General features: G+C 42.1%; 1 protein-coding gene across 7 annotated transcripts in view; it reads left to right on the forward strand.

Annotated features, from left to right (window-relative positions):
* Positions 1–26,064, forward strand: part of LOC100286710 (serine/threonine-protein kinase MARK1) — an 87,999-nt gene that overhangs the window by 45,252 nt on the left and 16,683 nt on the right. For all 7 annotated transcript variants that reach the window (XM_014131218.3, XM_014131220.3, XM_014131222.3 and 4 more), the window contains 5 exons: positions 7,027–7,075; positions 13,432–13,497; positions 13,984–14,054; positions 16,318–16,374; positions 16,623–16,859. In XM_014131218.3, coding sequence (XP_013986693.1) covers positions 7,027–7,075; positions 13,432–13,497; positions 13,984–14,054; positions 16,318–16,374; positions 16,623–16,859 — 480 coding nt within the window. The remainder of the gene's footprint in view (positions 1–7,026; positions 7,076–13,431; positions 13,498–13,983; positions 14,055–16,317; positions 16,375–16,622; positions 16,860–26,064) is intronic.

The raw sequence follows: 26,064 nt of genomic DNA on the forward strand, positions 1-26,064 counted from the left end.
TGATATGCAGAAATCGCTCCACCATTACCTGGTTGCAAAAATTCTTAATGTTACTCTAATTTCAGTTTGTGACAAAACAAGCACGGTAAAGAATCATTGTACCATCTAAATCGCTGTGAAATATATTTTCCATAACCGAAAATATTGTATTTTGAGCTGTTTGATGCTGGGGTAAAAATAAAGTAAAAGACGCAAAAACGAAACGCTAAAAAGGAAGCATAGAAATTGCTCACATAGAACAGATATACCGCTTCTTAGACTTGCTTTCAATGAGTGACAGACCTATAACTCACATTTCCATGTGAATTTGGTCAGGTCGCCCAAAAAGTTACACATTGCAGCTTTCATTTAGGTTAATTAGATTGGTTTAAAGTAGGCTCTTGGTTTGTCTTAACACAGGTACAACCAGAGTGGGCATGAAACCAAATTTTTGTGGGTTGGGACCGACCGAGGCAGTACTAACCAAAAATTTACTGATAATAAAACAGTTTTAATTTACCGTTTTGAGAACGCTTTCATACAGTGGTGCCGGCTGAACGCAACCCAGCTCTCTGCAGTGGATAAGACTAGACTCCTGTGCTACTTGCGTCATGGGAGGCAGGCGAGGCTGGCCCACGTGTCTGTCACTCCGCGTCAGGCATCAAGAGGCCACCCTAAGGGGGGCCCTCGGACACAAAGGGTCATGGGAGTAGAGGACTAGATAAACAGGGGATGGCTGTGTGGTTTCTCTGTAGTTCATTGAGAAATGTACGTGTGAAAGGGCTGACGTTGCTGTGATGTATGGGGGAACTCTCTAGAGGTACTCTTAAGAGCAAGACGCATATGTGGTCCGAGACAGTGAATGACGCAAATCATTAATAAAAACCAAAGATAATGCTCAAATTCGGTCTTTTTTTTTTTTTTTGTCTGCCCCTCTCCTCATATTTTTCTATGTGCATTTCAAAGAGGGTGGTTTGTGAGTGGTAGACTGGTTTGGGTGTACTGGGCAGAAGTACCCCAATGCTCAAACACACATGCATGGAGTTCACATATTCAATGTACACATCCACACGGTTAAAAATACACACAATCCGTTACTCACAGATGCTCGTTGCTCCCACCCAGCCTCGCTTTTCAAGGAGCCAATCACGAGCCGCGATGTCATGAAAATGAATCGAGTTGAATCCGGTGGCTACAAGGCTCTCCCGTATCCAAGTGCGGAGCTATTTATAGCCCCGGATCTAAAAATACAACCACTGTTCCTGCCCACTACAGCTTCACGCTTCTGTACACTGACGCCTCATTCTAGTAGTGCACCTGTGTACAGTGTTTTCCCTGGTGTAGGGTAAAGTTGACCCTAGATGCTGATATTGGGTCAGTATTGCATTTACCCCGGTAGTGATTAATTTAAGGTTAGGATTGGATGAGGTGAAGCTGTTCCTAGATCTGTACCTAGAGGAAACTTTACCCCAAAACGTTTTCCTCATAGAAGGTGCTTCATCTTCACTCATTTCTATCAGGGCTTGGTGATTATGGCCTAAAAATCGTATCTCGATTATTACAGACTTATGGGCAATTCACGATATACAGCACATCTCAGTATTAATGTTTTCTCTAAGCTTTGTTGTACAATTTAAAGGTAAAATACACTGCATTTCAAACAGTCAGCAATAGTCTAATGAATTCAGGGCTTGTGAAATTATACCTGGGCAAAATATATGCCTTCCACAACCATAAGACCCACTAACGTAATTATATTAACAAAATCATTTTTAACCTGCTTTTTTGCAATCACTGATCTGGCTTTTAAGTCTGTCCAATGAAAATGTCCTTTTTGTTACAAATTTAACCAGAACCATGCATAATGCACATTCGCTAATAATTACCAACTCCTTGTGTCAGGCATTATAGAAAATTAACACAGGTCTCGTATAAACAATCTCACAAGCAGAAGTTCACGTGCTAGTTGGTAGCCAGCTAATCTTTATATTTAAAGTCTAGCCAACTTGGTTCTATTTGCTAGGTAACCAGGCAGAACAGTTGAATTGTTATGAACACACCTGTCTGTCTCCCACCTGTTTGAACAGCTTGCTAGCCTGTCCACTGTTCAGATGTTCAAATCAAGTGGTTTACCTTATTTCTCAGAATGAGAACAAGTTGCCAATTCCTTTAGATAATATTTTTTTTATGCTCATTTTATAAAAACGTAGACTAGACAGCTAGTATAGCAGTGTGTGATAAGCTGCTAGCGGTAAGTGGTACCACAATCCCGCGAGTGACAAACCTAGCATTCAGAATCAATGTTCATTGATACTCCTGTTTTAGTAGGTTTTGCTCTTCGCGCAATTTGAGGAGCTGAGACATAAAAATGGTATCGTTAGAGAGGTTTTCTCTATTACAGTAAACTGTCTTATTGTGTTTCAGAGTCCTTGTGACCGGTTCTGTTGGACCAAACCTTCACATGCAAATAGGGAGTTGAAGCTGTTTGTCAGAGAGGAAGAAGTGATCTTTCGTCTTTGTTGTTGTGAGTGGCAGGGGGAATGGCTTGGGGTCTGCGTGCGAATGGGAAGGTGCACAATACACACGGCACAGAAGGAGCGAAGGAGACGAGACCGAGAAGACAAACGCTCATAAAAATGAAAAAAACATAATAGGAATTCGATTCTTGCGATACAGGCATTTGAAACATTTGCGCTGAAACAAATAAGAATAAATTCGATATCTATTCATTGTCATAATGACTCATAGGGTCATGGTTTGGTTTTCCCTTTGTTTCAGGGGAGGGGATGCGGGGGGATTCTCTCACCAGGCGTGTGTGTACACTGATAAGATGAGAGTGTAAACCGTATAGCATCAATTGTAGAGCGTTATATTTGCATTTTTTTTAGCAATAGCATCACCATACCCCGCAATACTATGTTAATGCAACCAAAAGGCAACATTTAGTACAAGCTTATCTACTTTCTCAGTTGATTTCCATATCTGTTTAATTCATGCTGGTAAGCGTTTGTGTGCATATGCACTGAACAGGAGAACCATAGTTCTTTCTTTGTATTGTTTATTTTTTCCCTCACCTTGAAAGACCTTGAGAGGGGTTTCCCCGCTGGTTCAGTCAGAGGATGATGGCTGCCTCCCTATATACTGCACTACTTTGACCAGGGCCCATCGCACTACTTGGGTCTGCGGTCCAACTCATCCAAAACCATCTCAATTGGGTTGAGGTCAGGTGATTGTGGAGCCCAGGTCATCTGATGCAGCACTCCATCTCTGTCATTGGTCTAATATCCCTTACACAGCCTGTAGGTGTGTTGGGTCATTCTCCTGTTGAAAAACAAATAATAGTCCCACTAAGCGCAAACCAGATGGGATGGCGAATTGCTGCAGAATGCTGTGGTAGCCATGCTGGTTAAGTGTGCCTTGAATTCTAAATAGATCAGTGGCACCAGCAAAGCACTCCCACACCACCACCTCCATGCTTCACGGTGGGAACCACACGTGCGGAGATCATCTGTTCACCTACTCTGCGTCTCAGAAAGAAATGGCGGTTGGAACCAAAAGGACAAATTTCCACTGGTCCAATGTCCATTGCTCGCGTTTCTTGGCCCAAGCATGTCTCTTCTTCTTATTGGTGTCCTTTTATTAATTTCTTTGCAGCAATTTGACCATGAAGGCCTGGTTCACGCAGTCTCCTCTGAACAGTTGATGTTGAGATGTGTCGGTTACTTGAACTCTGTAAAGCATTTATTTGGGCTGCAATCTGAGGTGGAATTAACTAATTAACTTATCCTCTGCAGCAGAGGCAACTCTGTGGCGGTCCTCATGAGTGCCAGTTTCATCATAGTGCTTGATGGTTCTTGAAATTTTCCGCATTGACTGGCCCTCATGTCTGAAAGTAAGGATGGACTATTGTTTCTTTTTGCTTATTTGAGCTTTTCTTGCCATAATATGGACTTGGTCCTTTTACCAAAAAGGGCTATCTTCTATATATCACCTCTAACTTGTCACAGGACAACTGAAGAAATTCCACAAATGAACTTTTAACAAGGCACACCTGTTAATTGAAATGCATTCCAGGTGACTACCTCATGAAGCTGGTTGAGAGAATGCCAAAAGTGTGTAAAGCTGAATCAAGGCAAAGAGTGGCTACTTTGAAAAATCTCAACTATAAAATATATTTTGATTTGTTTATTTCATAGTTTTGATGTCTTCATTATTATACTACAAAAAAAATTACAAATAAAGAAAAACCATTGAGTAGGTGTGTCCAAACTTTTGACTGGTACTGCAAATTAAGCTATAGACAAATAAGCATGACCAGTCATATGTATTTCCATCGACCAGTATTTTCATCAATGAATAAGTTCAAAAGCGTTTTCGCTATGCTTTTTTACGTTTTATTCTACTGGACAGGTGGCTGGCTCCCAATTCTTTTAAAAAAAATTTCGGCCTTTAAATCTTTTTATAGGCCAATAGCTGGCTATTACCGGCTAACCCGGTAATCCGGTTTCATGCGCATTTCAGGTGTGGCATCTGTAATCCGCCAGCCGCATCCTCTACGCATCAATTCCGCCATCAGTTTTTAACATAATTTATTCAGACCCTGATCAGTCTTCTGTTACATTTTGTACATTTGATACATTGGAGCAGTGCTCCGAGCGAGCGAAGTTGATGCGTTGTGTATATAATTTCATCCCTGTTATAACCAAGAGAACGGGCCAGTCTGGTAGGCTTTGCAAGTTTTCTGTCATGCAACGCAGCGGTGCCAGAGAGGGAAAAACGGCTTCGCGACGATCATGCTTGCAGCTTTACAGCAAAGAAAATGTCTTGTCTCTAGCTCAAACGGTTAAAGAAATTACGTATATTACCGGCGCTACCATTTTTCCTTTCTGTGCGATTTCACGCACATTAGATATAATTTCACAAACCATGTCGTGGGCCATTTTGAACTAATCCCGGGCCGCTAATTAATCTCTTTCTGGTGCTCCTTACATTCTGTTTGGTGCCTAACCTTTTTTAAAGTTGGAAGCAGAGTGAGTGTTTGAGTGTCTTTTGTTAACTGAAGAGTAAAATTTGAATGCAGCGTATTCATCTTACTGCCACAATGAAATGCTGATCATTATCCAATGTCTATTCCTTCCAGCCAAATCACAGGCAGGCCACTCGGAGGCTCCCGAGTGGTGCTGCGGTCTCTGGCACTGCATCACAGTGCTAGAGACGTCACTATAGACCCTGGTTTGAACCCAGGCTGTATCACAACCGGCCGTGATCAGGCGGCGCACATTTGGCCCAGTGTCATCCGGGTTAGGGGAGGGTTTGGCCGGGGTAGGCCATCATTGTAAATAAGAATTTGTTCTTAATTGACTAGCCTAGTTAAATAAAGGTTAAATAACATTTTTTAAATATAAAAATATGAGCAAATTAGCGATTCTATGCAGTGTTCTATTATACAGTGTGACGTTAAATTCAATATGTGTTGTATTGAGTAGAAGTGTGAATATCGGTGACAGGATTTTTGTGTAACACGTGCATAACGTTTAGAAAACGTGGACAAGTGTCAGGACGGAGCAAACAGGACGCTAGGCCTTTTTTCCACCGTGGTATCATGATACTTGAACTGGTATCATATTGTTAGTAAAATGTTGCTATCGTGACCACTACAGACAATGTGGTGGGGTGTAGGAGGCAGGGTGAATGGAATTTTTCGGTGCTGGTCATCGTTTGCCATCTGGGAGAGGAGGGAGTGAGGAGGAGAGGGCAGACAGCCAACACATGTTACAGCACCCTGTCACGGAAGCTGCCTAATCATCCGGGTAACGGTGCGCCACAGGGACTGTTGCCACGTGGACCCCCATTAGCCATTATGGTCTGTCAAACACACACAGTAAGCACACGCACACTATTAATTCACACACATACTCAGATACAAAGCCTGCCAGCCATTCGTCTCTGAAGCGGTGACAAATTCGCTACACACATGAGCAGTCAAAGAGGAACATGCTAATATGTTCTACTCCACTTCAGCAGGCATGTCAATCATATCTCCAGCTCTCTTTAAAGCAAGTATTCTAGTTACTCCTCTGGAAAATGTGTATGTGGACTTGTTTGATAACATCCAACTATTGTTCCGTTACTGTTGGAATTAAAGGAAAAGTCCAGAGGTTCTACAATTAGGTGTGTCACAGCAGCTGCCCAGCAATGGTATAGACTGTCTGGTGTAGTACATGTCCAGAGGTGTGCTGTTTAATCTCATTGAATGGTAATACCCACAATGCAGTATCCAAGTCTTGAGCCTAGACAGAAGTTTGATTTCAACTCTGTTACAGTATCCTATAGACCACTCGTGTAATTGGTGATGTACACCCTAAGCCGCACGCCGATCTATTCTTGAGCAGATGGTCTGGGGGCCGGAACGTAAATAGAAATCATTTGTAGACTGCAAGAAGCCCAAAGAGAGATGTTTTACTTAAACATAATAATTTCAAACCTTGCTTGCATTTGTATAGCATCACATATCTCTCTCTACTTTGCGTGGGAATTCTTTGGAACATATTTCCAAAATTAAATTCACTTGGAGCTGATTTGCTGGTGTTTTGTTTTTTGTCTTTTGTGTCCAGCAATAATAACTCATTTTGAACTTTTATAAATTTTTTTTGCTCAGAAAACTTGGATGGCCAGATAAAATCAATGCAGCTGCATTGTCATCCAAAAAAACAGTGATGCAACTGCTCGATGATCTGAATGTGGCCCTGTTGTGTTGGGATTTTTCAAACGTCAGTGAAGCTCTTGAACACTCACAGTACCAACACATTATCATCGGGAGATGACAATAATATGCTCCAGTCATTCCAGTCAAGATACAAAGTCAACTTCTGTGCAAGAAGACAAAGTATTCTCTTATCTCACTTTCAAAACTGATTTTGTTCTTGGTTATTTTGTTTCCTTGATTTCTGTGATGAAAATGACAAACCATCCCTGACAGTGATTTTGATTGCAGAAGATTATGATTGTAGATGACCTGACATTTTTTTTTCTCTCTTCTTTTCACAGCTCTTTCGTGAAGTCAGGATCATGAAGATCTTGAATCACCCCAATATTGGTAAGACCAACCAACACATCTATTCTATCCGAACAATGCAAGGTATTTTCAAAAGCAATGCCAGTGTCAAGCGAGATTGTACCGTATCCATATTACTCCTAATGCTACCGTATTAATCCTAATACTAACTCTACCATGTTACTACATATACTTATAGCAGCATTTAACACGACTTCTTTCAAAACCTCCTATTGTACAACGTCCAATTCATTTGTATCCATCGCTTTCCATACTCTGTGACATGGACCATTTTGAGAACAGCACTATCCATCTATCTATAAAAGAAAAATGGAATATCACCCGAAGACTTGACCTAGGATAAGTACAGTGCCTTGCGAAAGTATTCGGCCCCCTTGAACTTTTCGACCTTTTGCCACATTTCAGGCTTCAAACATAAAGATATAAAACTGTAATTTTTTTGTGAAGAATCAACAACAAGTGGGACACAATTATGAAGTGGAACGAAATTTATTGGATATTTGAAACTTTTTTTAACAAATAAAAAACTGAAAAATTGTCCGTGCAAAATTATTCAGCCCCTTTACTTTCAGTGCAGCAAACTCTCTCCAGAAGTTCAGTGAGGATCTCTGAATGATCCAATGTTGACCTAAATGACTAATGATGATAAATAGAATCCACCTGTGTGTAATCAAGTCTCCGTATAAATGCACCTGCTCTGTGATAGTCTCAGAGGTCCGTTTAAAGCGCAGAGAGCATCATGTAGAACAAGGAACACACCAGGCAGGTCCAAGATACTGTTGTGGAGAAGTTTAAAGCCGGATTTGGATACAAAAAGATTTCCCAAGCTTTAAACATCCAAAGGAGCACTGTGCAAGCGATAATATTGAAATGGAAGGAGTGTCAGACCACTGCAAATCTACGAAGACCCGGACGTCCCTCTAAACTTTCAGCTCATACAAGGAGAAGACTGATCAGAGATGCAGCCAAGAGGCCCATGATCACTCTGGATGAACTGCAGAAATCTACAGCTGAGGTGGGAGACTCTGTCCATAGGACAACAATCAGTCGTATACTGCACAAATCTGGCCTTTATGGAAGAGTGGCAAGAAGAAAGCCATTTCTTAAAGGTGTCCATAAAAAGTGTCGTTTAAAGTTTGCCACTAGCCACCTGGGAGACACACCAAACATGTGGAAGAAGGTGCTCTGGTCAGATGAAACCAAAATCAAACTTTTTGGCAACAATGCAAAACGTTATGTTTGGCGTAAAAGCAACACAGCTCATCACCCTGAACACCATCCCCACTGTCAAACATGGTGGTGGCAGCATCATGGTTTGGGCCTGCTTTTCTTCAGCAGGGGCAGGGAAGATGGTTAAAATTGATGGGAAGATGGATGGAGCCAAATACAGGACCATTCTGGAAGAAAACCTGATGGAGTCTGCAAAAGACCTGAGACTGGGACGGAGATTTTTCTTCCAACAAGACAATGATCCAAAACATAAAGCAAAATCTACAATGGAATGGTTCACAAATAAACATATTCAGGTGTTAGAATGGCCAAGTCAAAGTCCAGACCTGAATCCAATCGAGAATCTGTGGAAAGAACTGAAAACTGCTGTTCACAAACGCTCTCCATCCAACCTCACTGAGCTCGAGCTGTTTTGCAAGGAGGAATGGGCAAAAATGTCAGCCTCTCGATGTGCAAAACTGATAGAGACATACCCCAAGCGACTTACAGCTGTAATCGCAGCAAAAGGTGGCGCTACAAAGTATTAACTTAAGGGGGCTGAATAATTTTGCACGCCCAATTTTTCAGTTTTTTATTTGTTAAAAAAGTTTGAAATATCCAATAAATTTCGTTCCACTTCATGATTGTGTCCCACTTGTTGTTGATTCTTCACAAAAAATTACAGTTTTATATCTTTATGTTTGAAGCCTGAAATGTGGCAAAAGGTCAAAGTTCAAGGGGGCTGAATACTTTCGCAAGGCACTGTACATGTATGCCCTTGATGTTGTATTGTCTTCCTATTAATGTTTTTATGCTACTTCTTGTCCAGAGCAAAACGTGTTACTCTATCAATGGGACTTGCCAGGCTAGATAAAGGATACATAAAATTAAAATGACAAACTAATAACAAGAAAACTTGATGGAAAGCGAAACAGCATTCCAGGATGTGCAGTGACGGATAGGGAAAAGGGAGCCTTATTGGTATGATTTTGTTTTTTGCCCGGATCCCATTCCAGTTGACTTTGAGATGCTCCTTTTCTGGCTCGGCCCATTCCGGCTACGCGGGGGGGGGGGGGGGGGGTCAAAATTACTCTCATAAAACATAATTTGGACTGACCGCTGGGCAATGGCGTCATTAAGACTCCGGGCCTGGGAATGATTACACAATACACACGCACACACACTTCAAGGCAAGGGCAGAGATTTATCTGAAGGTAACCATTGTTCCTTAAAACCCCCAGACTTGCCTAGTCGCTTTTTACAACCTAATTATTCACCAACAGATCAGTTTCTTTCAGCCATGACTGGCATTTACTGTCCTTCTGTTTTTGGGATGATTCCAATAGTGATGCACCGATATTACATTTTTGGCCAATACCGATATCCGATATTGTCCTTGCTCTAAAAAAATGTATACCGATAACTGATATTTAAATTATAGCGGCCTTTTAAGCATTCTAGTACAGTTAAATAGGTAAAACACATACACACATCGACGCAGCGGTCTAAGGCACTGCATCTCAGTGCAAGAGGCGTCACTACAGTCCCTGGTTCATATCCAGGCTGTATCACATCCGGCTGTGATTGGGAGTCCCATAGGGCGACGCACAATTGGCCCAGCGTCGTCCGGGCCGTCATAATAAAGAATATGTTCTTAACTGACTTGCTTAGTTAAATAAAGGTTGCACACACACACTCTGACCAAAAATGTATGTTGTTGGCATTGACGTATGTCCCCATTACCAGTAAAACATAATCAAAACCTATTTCTTTCACTTACTTGCTGTGCTCTTCAGTCGTTTCATTCTCTACCAAGATTTCAATGGAACACTGTTTTGGGTCAAATAACACTATTTGACGTGTCAAATAAGCTTGTTGCCTAATCAGGACCTGAATATGAGTTTACGTCACATAATATTTGAACACATTCATACATTTTTTTTTACATAGTTATTACACATTGATTACACTCACTCATATTGCATATGTCCTACAGTGCTGGTCATTAAAAAAAAGCTAGCTAGCTCATGGATGCAAACAATGTTCTTCCCCAAAAACATAGCAAAACGACATCTGTTTCAGTAGCTATATAGTTAGCTCGCAAATTCCACTATTGTGCCTAATCCTTATTGTGGCTAGCTTCACAACACATAACCCGGTCCGGTCGAGCTTCACTAGCCAGATGAAGCTAACTGGCTGCTTATAACATTAGCTTTGGGCAGCAGGGTTAAGTAGCCGGCTAGCTTATTTATTTTCATGAACTGAAATTCAATTTCAATAGGCAAACGACAAGTGGCAACCTAGCTAATACTTACTCACAAGGATTCCTAAATCATTGCGTAGAATAATGAAAATGACTGCAGTTTCTACTGGTCATTGTTTTCAGGCTGGTTGTATTAGTGCTAGCTAGGTACCAAGCTAAAGCTAGCTACCTCAAAAGTTGCGGTCGAACAAATGATGCTTTATTACCAACGTAGTATTGTTAACACATCGTTCGTGGCCGGTGTTTGTTTGTTTGCAGACTTTTTTTGTACAGCTTTGACAGTGCTACTGTATCTTTTTTTCCATAGTATATATGTCATGAAGCTAATAGCAGTGATGATATTACTGTGTAACTCCAGTAAGGTAACTTCTGAAAAATGGCGCACTTTGTAGTGTGTACCGGTGCTCGACCAGTCGGCGAAAGCCAACATCACCCACGACAGAGAATGGCTGATTGTCAAGGGCAATGAATTCCATTATCTTGGCTTTAATGGATTCTGCCTTTGAGTTGTCTTGCTGAAGTTTTCCTACTCTTTCAAGTGACTGCTCGACTTGTTGACTGCTCGATCCACACAGCAGACATTGTGGGCTAGGTCAGGAACGCTGTGTTGCACGTGTAGTGCAAAATTTTACGTGGTGTCATTGTCATTTACCTACGTTATATAGGTATGCACGGTAGCTTTGACATCTGCTTTTAACATCAGCGTTAAACTAGACATCGGGCCTATACTGTTGTTGGCATTTTAGCTAATATCGTCTGATTCCGATATGTTCACCGATATATCGTGCATCCTTAGTTTCCAATCATGGTAATGTCTGCAGTACTTTTTATTTTTTATTATTGTTGTTCAATTTAGATTAGTTCTCAAAATGGGAACTCAATCAAAATCATCCCCACCTCTGACCTGATGGGAGCATGTCGAAGCAGTAGTTGAGTGGTAGCCTGAGCGCCAGTCCGTTTTAGCTATCATGCCAGCTCTTTGTCATGTCAAACATGTTTGGGTTGACAATGACCACTATGGAGTTGGTAAGAGCACAAACGGATCTGGGACCAGGCTAGTTGAGTGGGTGGGCAGGGCTGGCGATTTATTAGGGTGGCTTTGCTCTTGATAGCTGGCTCATTGTTTTAGGTGGGATAGTTTAGGGGTGTGGTGGGTTGGGCAGGCAGTCGCCAATATTGAATCTTAGAGGCCATCTACCTGGTACAGGTCACTTAGGTTCTAAACTGCTCCTGGGATGTGCATGTGGGTTTTTGAGGAGTTTCAATAAAGCAGAAGACAAATCTCTGTTTCCTTAAGAAAATGGACAATTAAGTAATTGTCATTATATTGTAATAGTCAGGTCAATTTTATTTGAGTCCAGCCCTGATCAAAGCTTCAGTCTCTTACTACCTTTCTCTTTTCCCATTCTATGCTCAGAGTAATTAAATGAGTGTGACAGGAAGGGGGTAATTTCATTCCTTTACATGTAGAAACAGACTCGGTGTGCTGGTCTCCACATTGTCAGGCAGCTGTATGTGTCTACGTGTGTGGGGCTGGAGGTGTCATGGCAGGAGATGGCTAGATGGAAGGGGTTGGTGTGGTTTCGCTGTAGTTAATTGAAAAATGTATTTGTCTGTGACGTGGGGGTGTGTGTGTAAGTCAAAAGCACGCACGCACACATCATGCCCCCCGTGTGTGTGTGCGTTTGAAAGAGCCTTTATGCCTCCAGAGCAATGAGGAATGAATCACTTTCTTTGTACGACACATGGCTTTGATAGTTTTATTTTTCTTTCTCCATACACACAAAAAGCTTATTTCTCTCAAATTTTATGCACACATTTCTTTACATCTCTGTTAGAGAACATTTATCCTTTGCCAAGATAATTCATCCACCTGACAGGTGTGGCATATCAAAAAGCTGATTAAGGTGCACCTTGTGCTGGGACAATAAAAGGCCACTTTTAAAATGTGTAGTTTTGTCACAACACAATACCACAGATGTTTCCAGTTTTGAGGGAGCGGGCAATTGGCATCGCAATGATAGCTGTGCCATGAGAGATTCTGGGTTCGAGTCCAGGCTCTGTCGCAGCAGCCCGCGACCGGGAGAACCATGGAGCGGCGCACAATTGTCCCAGCGTCGTCCGGGTTAGGGGAGGGTTTGACTGGCAGGGATGTCCTTGTCCCATCGCGCACTAGCAACTCTTGTGGCGGGCTGGGCGCAGTGCACGCTGACACGGTCGCCAGGTGCACAGTGTTTCCGGGTTAAGTGGGCATTGTGTCAGGAAGCAGTGTGACTGACTTGGTTGGGTTGTGTTTCGGAGGATGTATGGCTCTCGACCTTCGCCTCAGTCCGTATGGGAGTTGCAGCAGTGAGACAAGACTCTAACTACCAATTGGATACCACAAAATTGGGGAGAAAACAGGGTAAAAAGAAAGAATTGAATTTATTTTTCTACCATAAGCCAACTCCAACATCGTTTTAGAGAATTTGGCAGTACGTCCAACCGGCCTCACAACCGCAGACCACGTGTAACCACATCAGCCCAGGACCTCCACATACGACTTCTTCACCCGCAGGAGTATTTCTGTCTAATAAAACCCTTTTTGTTGTAAAGACTCATTTTGATTGGCTAGGCATGGCTCCCCAGTGGGTGGACCTATGCTCTCCAAGGCCCAACCATGGCTGCATCCCTGCCAAGTCATGTGAAATCCATAGATTAGGGCCTAATTAATTTATTTCAACTGACTGATTTCCTTATGAACTGTAAATCAGTAAAATCTTTGAAATTGTTGCATGTTGCGTTTATGATTTTGCTCCGTAGATGCACCCTTTTCGTCTGTCAGCTAGTATTTGACAGGATGTGTTGTCCTCATTGGCTATCCTCATTAATCGTCTATTTCTCTCCTCTCTCCTTTTCTCTCCAGTTAAATTGTTTGAAGTCATTGAGACTGAGAAGACACTTTATTTGATAATGGAGTACGCCAGTGGTGGTGAGTATGAACAAAACGATGGATGAATCAAAAAGGACTCTGTTCACTATAATGCTTCCCCTCCAAGCACAGTATTTTATTGGGCAAGTGATAAAAATATGTTTTGACAAATTATATTTTCCCTGTTCATTAAGCGCACATTCTCTTTCTTTTGAGACATTCGTATCTTTTGCGGGCACCTTTTAAGACTAACTGTACTAGCACAGTGGTAGACAACTCCCAGGTCTTGGAGAGCCGCATTGTGTGCAGGCTTTTGTTCTACGCCAGCTAAGATGCCAAATTATTCAAATTATTCTGGTACAAATTGAATATTCTGATTAGCTGATGACTTGAATCAGGTGTGTTAGAGTTGGGCTGGAACAAAATCCTGCACACCTGCGGCTCTCCAGGACCGGAGCTGCTGAAGCTTTTTGGTTTGCGGTAGATGTTTCCTTGCTCACTCCAGACCTCGCTCTCTTTCTTTCTCGCTTTGTGTCCCCCATCCAGGTGAGGTATTTGACTACTTAGTTGCACATGGAAGGATGAAGGAAAAGGAGGCTCGGGCCAAGTTTCGCCAGGTGAGTTACTGCTAACACACACACACACACACACACAACTGCTGACACACTCTCTCTCTCACACACACACACACACGGACACTCCCATACGCTAACGCACACTGACACACAGAGTACAGCGACACACGTGTGTGCACGCACACTGCTGAAAACTAAAACCGCTGTGTGAAGAGGTGCAGCAATGTCACCAGCCATATCCTCTGTCATCAATCTCCTGTGGGGAGGGAGGGAGGGAGAGAAGAGGAAAGAAAGAGGGAGCGGGGGGAGAGGAGACCCCTTCCTTCCCTGACACAGGCACTGCAGGAGACGGGTCCGTGCTCAGAATAAATAGATGAGCTAATGACCTCCTGGGAACAGACAGCACGTGTATGACTGTGTGTGTGTGTGTGTGTATGTTCATGTTCTACAAAAGGCAAATGAGCTACCTAGTCAGTATTTCAACTGAAATGCGTCTTCCTCTTTTAACCCATCCTCTCTGAATCAGAGAGGTGCAGGGGGCTGCCTCAATCGACATCCACGTCATCGGCGCCGGCTGTCTATTAGGGTGTGTGTCATGTCAGTGAGTCCTACAGGCGAGGCTGGGCATGTCTCTGACAGTTTGTGTGTATTCTACAAGCTAGGCAGTGTGCGAGTTGATAACATCTCAGTAAAGTGTGTGTGCGTGCGCAAGCATATGTGTGCTGGTGTGTGCTCAATGACATTCCCATATCTGTTACTCAGCACGAACAGACCTCATGCTGATTCACCAAGCAGAAATACAGAACATTAGAAATACTTTATTACTCCCCTAGTTCACTTCTGTCTGTCAACCCACACTGGCCTCTAGTGGTGGTGTTTTGGCATCGCAGCATCCTTGCGTGACTAAGTGAAAATTTGACTTAAGTGGAAGCTAGGATTCCCCTTATGTAAGGTTAGTCAATGGCCCCGTCTAGAAACGGGTCCTAGGCCTTTCCCCTAGACTCTAGTGGTAGCCCTTAAGCATAGCACCATCCTTTTATGAAGTGTCTCTCCCAAGTATAAAAGGTTTGTGTTGGTCAATGGCCCTGTCCAGAAACAACCCCTAGCCCCTATCCACTACCCACCTCGGCACATTTGTAGATCTGAAGCGATTGGATACATGTCAGGAACATGGCCAAAAATTCTGAGCGCAAGATCAATCTATTACTATATTGCTGACACCTATCCAGTCCTTTCAGATCTACCTAGGGGTCAATATGGATTTGCGCAAAAGTCTAAGCTGTTCATTTGGAATGGGGCAAAAGTCTAACCTTACTCAAATACCTTTTCTTTGGTGACCAGACGTCCACAATTTCCAGGACAGTCCCCGATTCCAGGGACAGGCCACCAGAAATGTCCCTGAGTTAGCCCTCGAAGAAAAAAGCAACTCTGAAGTTAAAATGAGGCTGATATTTAAATAATCAAACTCTGTATCCAATCAGATTTGCATGTAAAAATGCTGTCTTTCACAGTACCCAGCTCGTTTGCTTCTGCGGCTTTGGCACAGGCGTTTTTATGTGATTATTTTATCAGTGATAACCTACATTGTAACCACCGCATGAACAATCATGCCCATGACCAGAAAGTGCTTCCAACAGCATAGTTACCAAACATGGGTGATGGGCTACGATTAACAAAACTGTAGAGGGGTAATCCATTTTTCGCGTTGATAAAATCTGGTCACCTTAGCTAACAGATCCGTGCCCATATTATGTGTCTCCGAATAGGACTGCTGATCTAGGATCTGCTTTTTTAGATCATAATGAGATAATACGGACAAAGGGGACCTAATCCTAGGTCAGCACTCCTACTCTGGTGATGAGTTATGATGATTGATGATAAGCGTTGGCATACCTCGAGGGAGGAAGGATGCGTTATCTATGTGGCATTCAAACAGAGTACCCTACCTCAACGACTGAGGAGAGATTTGATTAGCGTTATTGCTGGGAGGCTAACGCAATCCAACCTCTGCTGGGAATGGGGACTAATTAATTTGTAGCATAGCCTAATTGCTTTCATTTGTAGCATATCATAGCTTAGTGGCTAATGCTGACTAACTGTAGAGATTCATTAGCCGTCAGTAGAGCAATAGCGTAGCGGCTAAATCTACCATTGAGATTTGTTAGCTTAGCTTGGTAATTTGTTGATTTAGTTAAATCGGGTGTATTAATGCTGGGGTAGAACAAAAATGTACACCCTGAGGGTCCTTTAGGAATGTATTGAAAAAAGATTGTCCTTCTACAACTGGATTTTCTCTCTCTTTCAGATTGTCTCTGCAGTGCAGTATTGCCATCAGAAGAGGATTGTCCACAGGGATCTCAAGGTGAAAACCAATACCATACATGCTGCTGTAGCATTGAAACTTTGATCCATCAAGGGTCACACACACATTGTCTGTCTGTGACTCACTGTCTGAGTGTCTCTCTGAGTAGACATCGATCGACAGATTGAGAGACTGACTCTGACTCTGTCTTTGTTTTTCGATCAATGTATATCCGTCTGTCTTTCTGTCTGACTGCTGTATCTCTCATATACACAGTTACTCACCCCCCTCTCCCGATTTCCCATCAGGCTGAGAACCTACTCCTGGACGCAGACATGAACATCAAGATTGCAGACTTTGGCTTTAGCAACGAGTTTACCCTGGGCAGTAAGCTGGACACGTTCTGCGGCTCCCCGCCCTACGCCGCCCCGGAGCTGTTCCAGGGGAAGAAGTATGATGGGCCCGAGGTGGACGTCTGGAGCCTGGGGGTCATACTGTACACGCTTGTCAGCGGTTCACTGCCCTTTGACGGACAGAATCTGAAGGTGTGTTTGGTGGGGGGTGGTTGTGTGTGTTGGGGGAATTTCTGTATGGGGCTTATGGGTCATAATATTATAGAAGCAACGATAGTCGCATGTATTATAAGTATTGGTTGAAGCTCAGTGTTAAATTCAAATCTCTATATCATCATATCTAAGCCAATATGACATCAATCTCAATAAAAATGATTAAATCAACTTTATTGGAGGTACACAACACACTTACCCCCCCCCCCCCCCCCCCCCATAAAGGGACCATTGAATTTACAAATGCCAGATTGACTGAGTTTGTGGGTGCGAAGGTTTTTATTAAATGTATAATTTATCGCTCTCACGTGCACATTTCCATCTGTTAAGAAACAACGATGTGCTACCTTTTTGTAGCATTTCTGACGATGTTAACATCTTTTTTTGCAGAAACTCAGTTCTAACACCAGGTCGGTTGCCCGGCAACAATACAGCTGCTTGCACCATGCTGCCAGTCATAAAAAGTGTATGCGAACAAACCTATGCTACTGTATATAGCTAGCTATATGGTGGTATTCAAGATGAGGTTAATCAATAAATGCAAACAGATATTTTGATTAGCTAGGTAGCTAACTAGCAAATGTTACCTAGCTAACATTAGCTTGCTTGTACAAAGTCCAGCAGCTAGCCTCTGTAGCTAGCTAACACCAGTCAACCGAAAGCTATCTATCTAATGAACAGGCAAATAAAGGTAGTTTTGTTTGGCTAGCTAGCTATCTAATGTAACGTTATATCAGTTAGATGAAAGCTAACGCTGGCTAGGTAGCTAACCAACAAGCGAGGAAAGCTAGCTAGCTATATTTAGCCAAGGAAGGTTTTACACATAAGTCATCATGTGTTAACCTCTATGGGCTAGGTGGGACGCTAGCGTCCCCCCCGTGGTGCACTCCATCAACAGCAGGTGCATTTCAAGAGCGGCAAATTTGAAACCAAATAAATGTAAAAATTCAAATTTTTCAAACATACAACTATCTTACACCCTTTGAAAGATAAACATCTCCTTAATCTAACCACGTTGTCCGATTTCAAAAAGGTTTTACGGCGAAAGCATAAAGTTAGATTATGTTAGGAGAGTACATTGACAATAGCTGTGTGTAATGTTTTGTCAATTCAAAGACAGGGTCACCAAAACCATAAAACCAGCTAAAATGATGCACTAACCTTTTACAATCTCCATCAGATGACACTCCTAAGACATTATGTTAGACAATGCATGCATTTTTAGTTCTATCAAGTTCATATTTATATCCAAAAACAGCGTTTTACTATGGCATTGATGTTGAGGAAATCGTTTCCCTCCAATAACCGGCAGTCAAGTCAGCACCACAAATTAAATAATTAAAATTAGAAAACATTGGTAAAATATTATATTGTCATTTAAAGAATTATAGATTTACATCTCTTGAACGCAATCAACTTGCCAGATTTAAAAATAACCTTACTGGGAAATCACACTTTGCAATAATCTGAGCACTGCGCCCAGAAAAATACGCGTTGCGATACAGACTAGCCGCCATGTTGGGGAGATCTAAAATCGAAAATACTATGTAAATAATCCATTACCTTTGATTCTCTTCATCAGATGTCACTTCCAGGTATCACAGGTCCATAACGAATGTAGTTTTGTTCAAAAAAGCTCATCATTTATGTCCAAAAATCTCCGTCTTGTTAGCACATGATCTAAGCCCGCCGGACTTCACTTCATGAACGAGGGGAAAAAATATATTTACGTTCGTTCAAACATGTCAAACGTTGTATAGCATAAATCATTAGGGCCTTTTTTAACCAGAACATGAATAATATTCAAGGTGGACGAATGCATTCTCTTTTATAACGTATTGGAACGAGGGTACCCAACATGAACTCGCGCGCCAGAGTCTAATCGGCCATCACCGTTCCATGGCTCTTGTTCGGTCAGATCTCACAGTAAAAGACTCAAAACACTTTGTAAAGGCTGGTGACATCTAGTGGAAGCAATAGGAAGTGCCAAAATATTCCTCAGCCCCTGTGTTTTTCAATGGCATAGGTTTAAAGGTAATACAATACATCAGATATCCACTTCCTGTCAGAATCTGTCTCAGGGTTTTGCCTGCCAAATGAGTTCTGTTATACTCACAGACACCATTCAAACAGTTTTAGAAACTTTAGGGGGTTTTCTATCCATATATAATAAGTATATGCATATTCTAGTTACTGGGTAGGATTAGTAACCAGATTAAATCGGGTACGTTTTTTTATCCAGCCGTGAAAATACTGCCCCCTAGCCCCAACAGGTTAACTGCTGATCTAGACCCTTGCATGTAATCGGAGCACAAATAAAGAAGTCAACGTCATTGGCTGCTATGAGAGCCAATTTAACTTGCTAAGTAACCTTAGCCAATGTAAAGGTTAGCTAACGTTGATGGCCAGATCATGCATCACAATATATCATACTTTCTTACGCAAAACACAACTAGTTAGTTAATGTTACTTTTGGAAACCAAGCGAATCACTTTCATTTGCATTGCACAGTCCAAGCTACGGTAACGTTAAGGCGAGGTAGCCAGATTGCAGAGAGGACAAACAATGCAGTACATTTCGTCGACTAAGAACAACCAAGACCACAACACAAACAATAGCCGAGAAAACAAATTGCTTTGTTAAGAAACAGTAAGTTAGCTATGTTGAACCGCATATAGTAAATGATTGAACCCCGAACGCACATGTAAAGATAACCTCAGTTGCGCATTCCCAGGCTAACAGCATCGCTGTTTCAAACATGTGTTGAATAAATTCCAGCTTTGGCATAAACTCCCTCTCCTGCCGTCTTGACATGTATAACCCAAATGTGTGCTGACTGATCAACACTGTATCAAATTACTTTTCAGTGTGTTCACAGAAAGTCCGAAATCACCATCCACAAGTAAAACATAGTCTTGGGGCTCCACACGCTGCACCAGGTTAAAATAACAACATCAGAATAATTGCTTGGTTACGCGACTTGCTGTGTGCCAGCTTGGTCTCATAGACTAGAAGTAACATACTAAATGTAAATCTAGTGCACTGAAATGACTATGATATGTTACATTTCATCACATTTCTGGTATGATGCAGACAGTGTTGAAGAAACAAAAGTTTATTTCTAATACAGGGGCAGGCAAACAACAGGTCAAAGGCAGGCAGGGGTCAATAATCCAGAGAAGGTGCAAAGGGTCCATAACGGCAAGCAGTCTCAGGGTCAGGGCAGGCTGGGGTCAATAATCCAGAAAGGTGGGCTAAGGTACAGAACGGCAGGCAGGGTCAGGGCAGGCAGGGGTCAATAAGCCAGAAAGGTGGGCTAAAGTACAGAACGGCAGGCAGGGTCAGGGCAGGCAGGGGTCAATAATCCAGTAAGGTGGGCTAAGGTACAGAACGGCAGGGTCAGGGCAGGCAGGGGTCAATAATCCAGTAAAGTGGGGCAAGGTATGGAACGGCAGGCAGGCTCAGGGTCAGGGCAGGCAGAATGGTAAAAACCGGGAAGGACTAGAAAACAGGAGCAAGAAACAGACAGGAGCAGGCGAACAAATGCTGGTAGGTTTCACGAACAAAAAAAACTGGCAACAGACCGAGAACACAGGTATAAAAACACGGGATAATGGGCGACACCTGGAGGGGGGTGGAGACAAGCACAAGGACAGGTGAAACAGATCAGGGTGTGACACATTTTGGTATGGTTACATAAAACAGAAGGTTACTTAAGGGAGAATTTTCCTATTTCTGAAGTAAATCTCTATTTTTGATGTAAATGGCATGTTATGGAAGGGTCCAGACACTTTTGTTGTTGTGTGATTTGGCTTGTTTTTGAGAAACTTCCCCAAGCTGCAATTCACTTCCTCATTGCTCATTGTGCAGTATCAGTACACAATGATGAACAAAGGCTCCAAAAAGACCCAAATATAGATATATATATTTTTTTTTTGGTAAAGGGCTTGTAAGTAAGCAGTAAGCACTGTAAGGTCTACTACACCTGTTGAATTTGGCGCATGTGACAAATATGATTTGATTTGAAAATACGTCCTTTTAAAAATGGACACCCTCTCAGTATAGTTATGTAGGTATTTTGATGTTGTATACATGAAATTCCCCTACGGAGCTGTTCAGGCCAAGCGTGTCCCTATAGTACACGGACACAGCCCGCGCAGCACAGCTGGTAGAAGAAACAGCTCGAGTTGTACAAAATGGAATACAACTTTGCAGATAAAGTTCAGAATGATACAATTTCATCTAAAGACCTGCATCACTATACTAAGAGTGTGTCTGTTTCTAAAAGGATACTGCACAACGAGTGGGTTAAGTTTCTCAAAAGCAAGCCAAATCACAAAAAAAGTGTATGGACCCTTCTATAACATCCCATATACAGTGAGGGGGAAAAAGTATTTGATCCCCTGCTGATTTTGTACGTTTGCCCACTGACAAACAAATTATCAGTCTATAATTTTAATGGTATGTTTATTTGAACAGTGAGAGACATAATAACAAAAAAATCCTGAAAAACGCATGTCAAAAATGTTATAAATTGATTTGCATTTTAATGAGGGAAATAAGTATTTGACCCCCTCTCAATCATTAAGATTTCTGGCTCCCACACTCTTAAAGGGAGTGCTCCTAATTTTAGCTTGTTACCTGTATAAAAGACACCTGTCCACAGAAGCAATCAATCAATCAGATTCCAAACTCTCCACCATGGCCAAGACCAAAGAGCTCTCCAAGGATGTCAGGGACAAGATTGTAGACCTACACAAGGCTGGAATGGGCTACAAGACCATCACCAAGCAGCTTGGTGAGAAGGTGACAACAGTTGGTGCGATTATTCGCAAATGGAAGAAACGCAAAAGAACTGTCAATCTCCCTCGGCCTGGGGCTCCATGCAAGATCTCACCTCGTGGAGTTGCAATGATCATGAGAACGGTGAGGAATCAGCACAGAACTACACGGGAGGATCTTGTCAATGATCTCAAGGCAGCTGGGACCATAGTCACCAAGAAAACAATTGGTAACACACTACGCCGTGAAGGACTGAAATCCTGCAGCGCCCGCAAGGTCCCCCTGCTCAAGAAAGCACATATACATGCCCGTCTGAAGTTTGCCAATGAACATCTGAATGATTCAGAGGACAACTGGGTGAAAGTTTTGTGGTCAGATGAGACCAAAATGGAGCTCTTTGGCATCAACTCAACTCGCCGTGTTTGGAGGAGGAGGAATGCTGCCTATGACCCCAAGAACACCATCCCCACCGTCAAACATGGAGGTGGGAACATTATACTTTGGGGGTGTTTTTCTGCTAAGGGGACAGGTCAAATTCACCGCATCAAAGGGACGATGGATGGGGCCATGTACCGTCAAATCTTGGGTGAGAACCTCCTTCCCTCAGCCAGGGCATTGAAAATTGGTCGTGGATGGGTATTCCAGCATGACAATGACCCAAAACACACAGCCAAGGCAACAAAGGAGTGGCTCAAGAAGAAGCACATTAAGGTCCTGGAGTGGCCTAGCCAGTCTCCAGACCTTAATCCCATAGAAAATCTGTGGAGGGAGCTGAAGGTTCAAGTTGGCAAACGTCAGCCTCGAAACCTTAACGACTTGGAGAAGATCTGCAAAGAGGAGTGGGACAAAATCCCTCCTGAGATGTGTGCAAACCTGGTGGCCAGCTACAAGAAACGTCTGACCTCTGTCATTGCCAACAAGGGTTTTGCCACCAAGTACTAAGTCATGTTTTGCAGAGGGGTCAAATACTTATTTCCCTCATTAAAATGCAAATCATTTTATAAAATTTTTGACATGCGTTTTTCTGGATTTTTTTGTTGTTTATCTGTCTCTCACTGTTCAAATAAACCTACCATTAAAATTATAGACTGATCATTTCTTTGTCAGTGGGCAAACGTACAAAATCAGCAGGGGATCAAATACTTTTTTCTCTCACTGTACATCAAAAATAGAGATTTACTTCAGAAAGAGGAAAAATCTCCTTTAAGGCAAAAACAAGGCTGGTTTGCTGGGGTGGAAGGATGGGCATATACCGTGAATGTCTAGCAACCCAAAAGTTGACTGTTCGAATCTCGTCATGCATTTTAGCTAATTACCATGTTTGCTACTACTTTTTAGATACTTTTCAACTACTTAGCATGTTAGCTTGTCCGTAGAGCTTCGAGACGACAGGATTGTGTCGAGGCACAGATCTGGTGAAGGGTACCAAAAAATGTCTGCAGCATTGAAGGTCCCTGAGAACAGTGGCCTCCATCATTCTTAACTGAAAGTAGCCACTTTTTACATATCGTAGAGGTGGTAGCATGTCAAGTCCCAAGATGGTAGCATGTCAAGTCGTTTGTCTGTGACTAGTACATTTTAACCTACTAATAACCTATTTATTTATGGCTGAGTAACTTCCTTGTTGTGTAGTGCAAATTATTTTATTTTTGCTGCTGTAAAGATCACGGGTCTTCCTCAACTTGGCACTTCAACTCTGCACTGACGTTTACCAAAGTAACCCGATGTCTGGCTGGCCTGAGTTCCTTCTTCATCCACGGAGTGTCTCGTCCAAGCCGCTCCTTTTTGCTCTTCGTCTGGCTGTCAGTGGCAGCTCAATAATCCCCAACCCGCTCTCTCAATCGACCTCAACACCCAATCTACTCACACGTGCAAATACTCACATTCAGATTTACATATACGCTGTCCCTCTCTCCCCTTACCTTCATTGGGCTCTATTTACATTTGTCAGAGAAAATGACAATTTTCGTGGTATTGCTTTGTGCACTGACTTTAACAAGATCTGGAGAAAACGAACATTGTCGCTGGGTGAGTACATCTGACAATGTGCTCTCCCGTCCATTGGACATTTTGTTTGCAGGAACTCGCTCCTTTTCACTCGTTCCACTCGTCCAAGTGCCGATGTATTTGTGGCATGATGTGAACATTACGAATTTGTGTCACTACCAAAGTCTAATGGTTTTAAATGACTTTTGTATTGTCTGGAAACTCACTTGTAGACTTCGCTTGCAGTAGGTCTCTTAAAAAAGAGAAGCCGTGCAAAGTTATTAAACAGAGGTGCATAGTTATTCTTCTTTTGTTGATATCAGGTAACGTGCAGCCTAACCCTGGCCCTGATATGCAATGTCTCCAAACCCCCTCTGATTTTAAATCAAGATCTGGTCTTGGTATTTTTCATTTAAATGTACGCAGCCTGTTGTCAAAAATGGATGGGGTTAGGATTTGGGCTAAATCAACTGATGCTGATATAATTGTGTTTTCTGAAACCTGGCTCAGCAAGTCTGTTCTTGATACGGATATTTGTATAACTGGTTACAATGTTTATCGCACTGATCGGGTTAAGAAAGGTGGGGGTGTGGCTATATATGTAAAAACGAAATTCCCTGTAAGTGTGGCAAAGTCTGAAACTATTTGTAAACAGTTGGAATTTCTTGCTTTGAATATTGAGGTTTCTAAGGGTCTTTCTATAACTGTGATTGGCTGTTATAGACCCCCCTCTGCTCTCGGTGATGCATTTTCTTCTTTGACGCACCTCATGTCTAAACTTCTTTACAGTGAAATGATTTTGATTGGTGATCTTAACTGGTGTTGGTTAATGCCGGTGTCTGATGATTTAAAAATGTTTTGTAATTCTATGAATCTTACCCAGTTGATTAACTCACCCACTCGCCCTAATCTAAAATGCCCTGATAAATCTACCCTGATTGATTTGATATTGACAAATGTTCCACATAAATATTCTGCGGTTGGTGTTTTTTGTAATGATTTAAGTGACCATTGTGCTGTTGTTGCTATTAGAAATACTAAGATTTCTAAGTCTAACCCGCGTTTTATTCGTAAGAGAAATCTGAAGTGTTTCATTGAGCAGGCTTTCTTTCATGATTTGTTTTATTTTGACTGGAGCAAGATTGAGCTTATCCCTGATGTGGAAACTGCCTGGAAATTCTTTCATGATGGTTTTCTCCAAATAGTAAACAGACATGCTCCATTCCGCAGGTTCAGGGTTAAAGGGAGGGATAATCCATGGTTTTCGTCTGAGCTTTCTTGCATTGTTCACGACCGTAATCTAGCCTGGGCTAAAGCAAGGAAATCGTGTTCTGATGCTGATTGGCTTGTTTTTAGGCAGTTACGAAACAAGTGTTCTTCTCTTCTCAGGAAGGCCAAGTCTGAATATTTTATGTCTGTTACCACTGATAACCTGAATGACCCTAGAAAGTTTTGGAAGGCTATTAAGTCTATGTCTGGTAACAGTAATGTTAATGAATTACCGTCATGTGTATTGAAGGACTCTGTTGCTATATATGACCAAACTGAAATGCTGAATTGTTTCAATGAGCACTTTGTATCATCTGGTAGACTGTTTGATTCAGTGTCCTCTGTCTCTGTACAACCTTGTGTTGATGAACAAGTGAGAGCTGGTCAAACTTTTAGCTTTTTGCCATTCTCAGTGCAGGTGGTACATAAGGCCCTGAAATCCTTAGATCAGAGAAAGCCTGCAGGTCCTGATCTTTTGGATCCCTGCTTTTTAAATCTGGCAGCTGATTTCATAGCTGAACCACTTGCATATCTGTTTAATCTAACCCTGGAATGTAATGAAATTCCAAAGATCTGGAAATCAGCATTTGTCCTGCCACTTTTAAAAGGGGGAGATCCAACTCTTTTAAATAATTATAGGCCAATCTCAAAGCTGTCACCCCTGGTGAAAATACTTGAAACCCTTGTGAGTGACCAGCTAAAAGAGTTTTTATATACTAACTCTATTTTATCAATGTACCAATCGGGTTTCAGGAAGAAGCATAGCACAATTACAGCAGCCATGAAGGTTTTAAATGATATCACTGAAGCTCTTGACAAAAAACAGCATTGTGTCTCACTTTTTATTGATCTCTCTAAGGCTTTTGATACAGTTGATCATGCTATACTAAGGCAGAGATTGTCGAGTGTAGGTCTTTCAGAGCATGCAGTTGCATGGTTTGTTAACTATCTGTCTGATAGAACTCAGTGCACTCAATTTGATGGGCTTAGGTCTGTTAAATTGTCTGTCTTAAATGGTGTGCCCCAAGGCTCTGTACTTGGTCCTCTCTTATTCACTATTTATATAAATAATTTAGACAAAAATGTCCAAAATGCACAACTTCATTTTTATGCTGATGATACTGTTATTTACTGTTGTGCTTCATCT

This window comes from Salmo salar, chromosome 12 (assembly GCF_965601325.2).
Source record: "Salmo salar chromosome 12, fSalSal1, whole genome shotgun sequence".
Classification (NCBI taxonomy): Eukaryota; Metazoa; Chordata; class Actinopteri; order Salmoniformes; family Salmonidae; genus Salmo; species Salmo salar.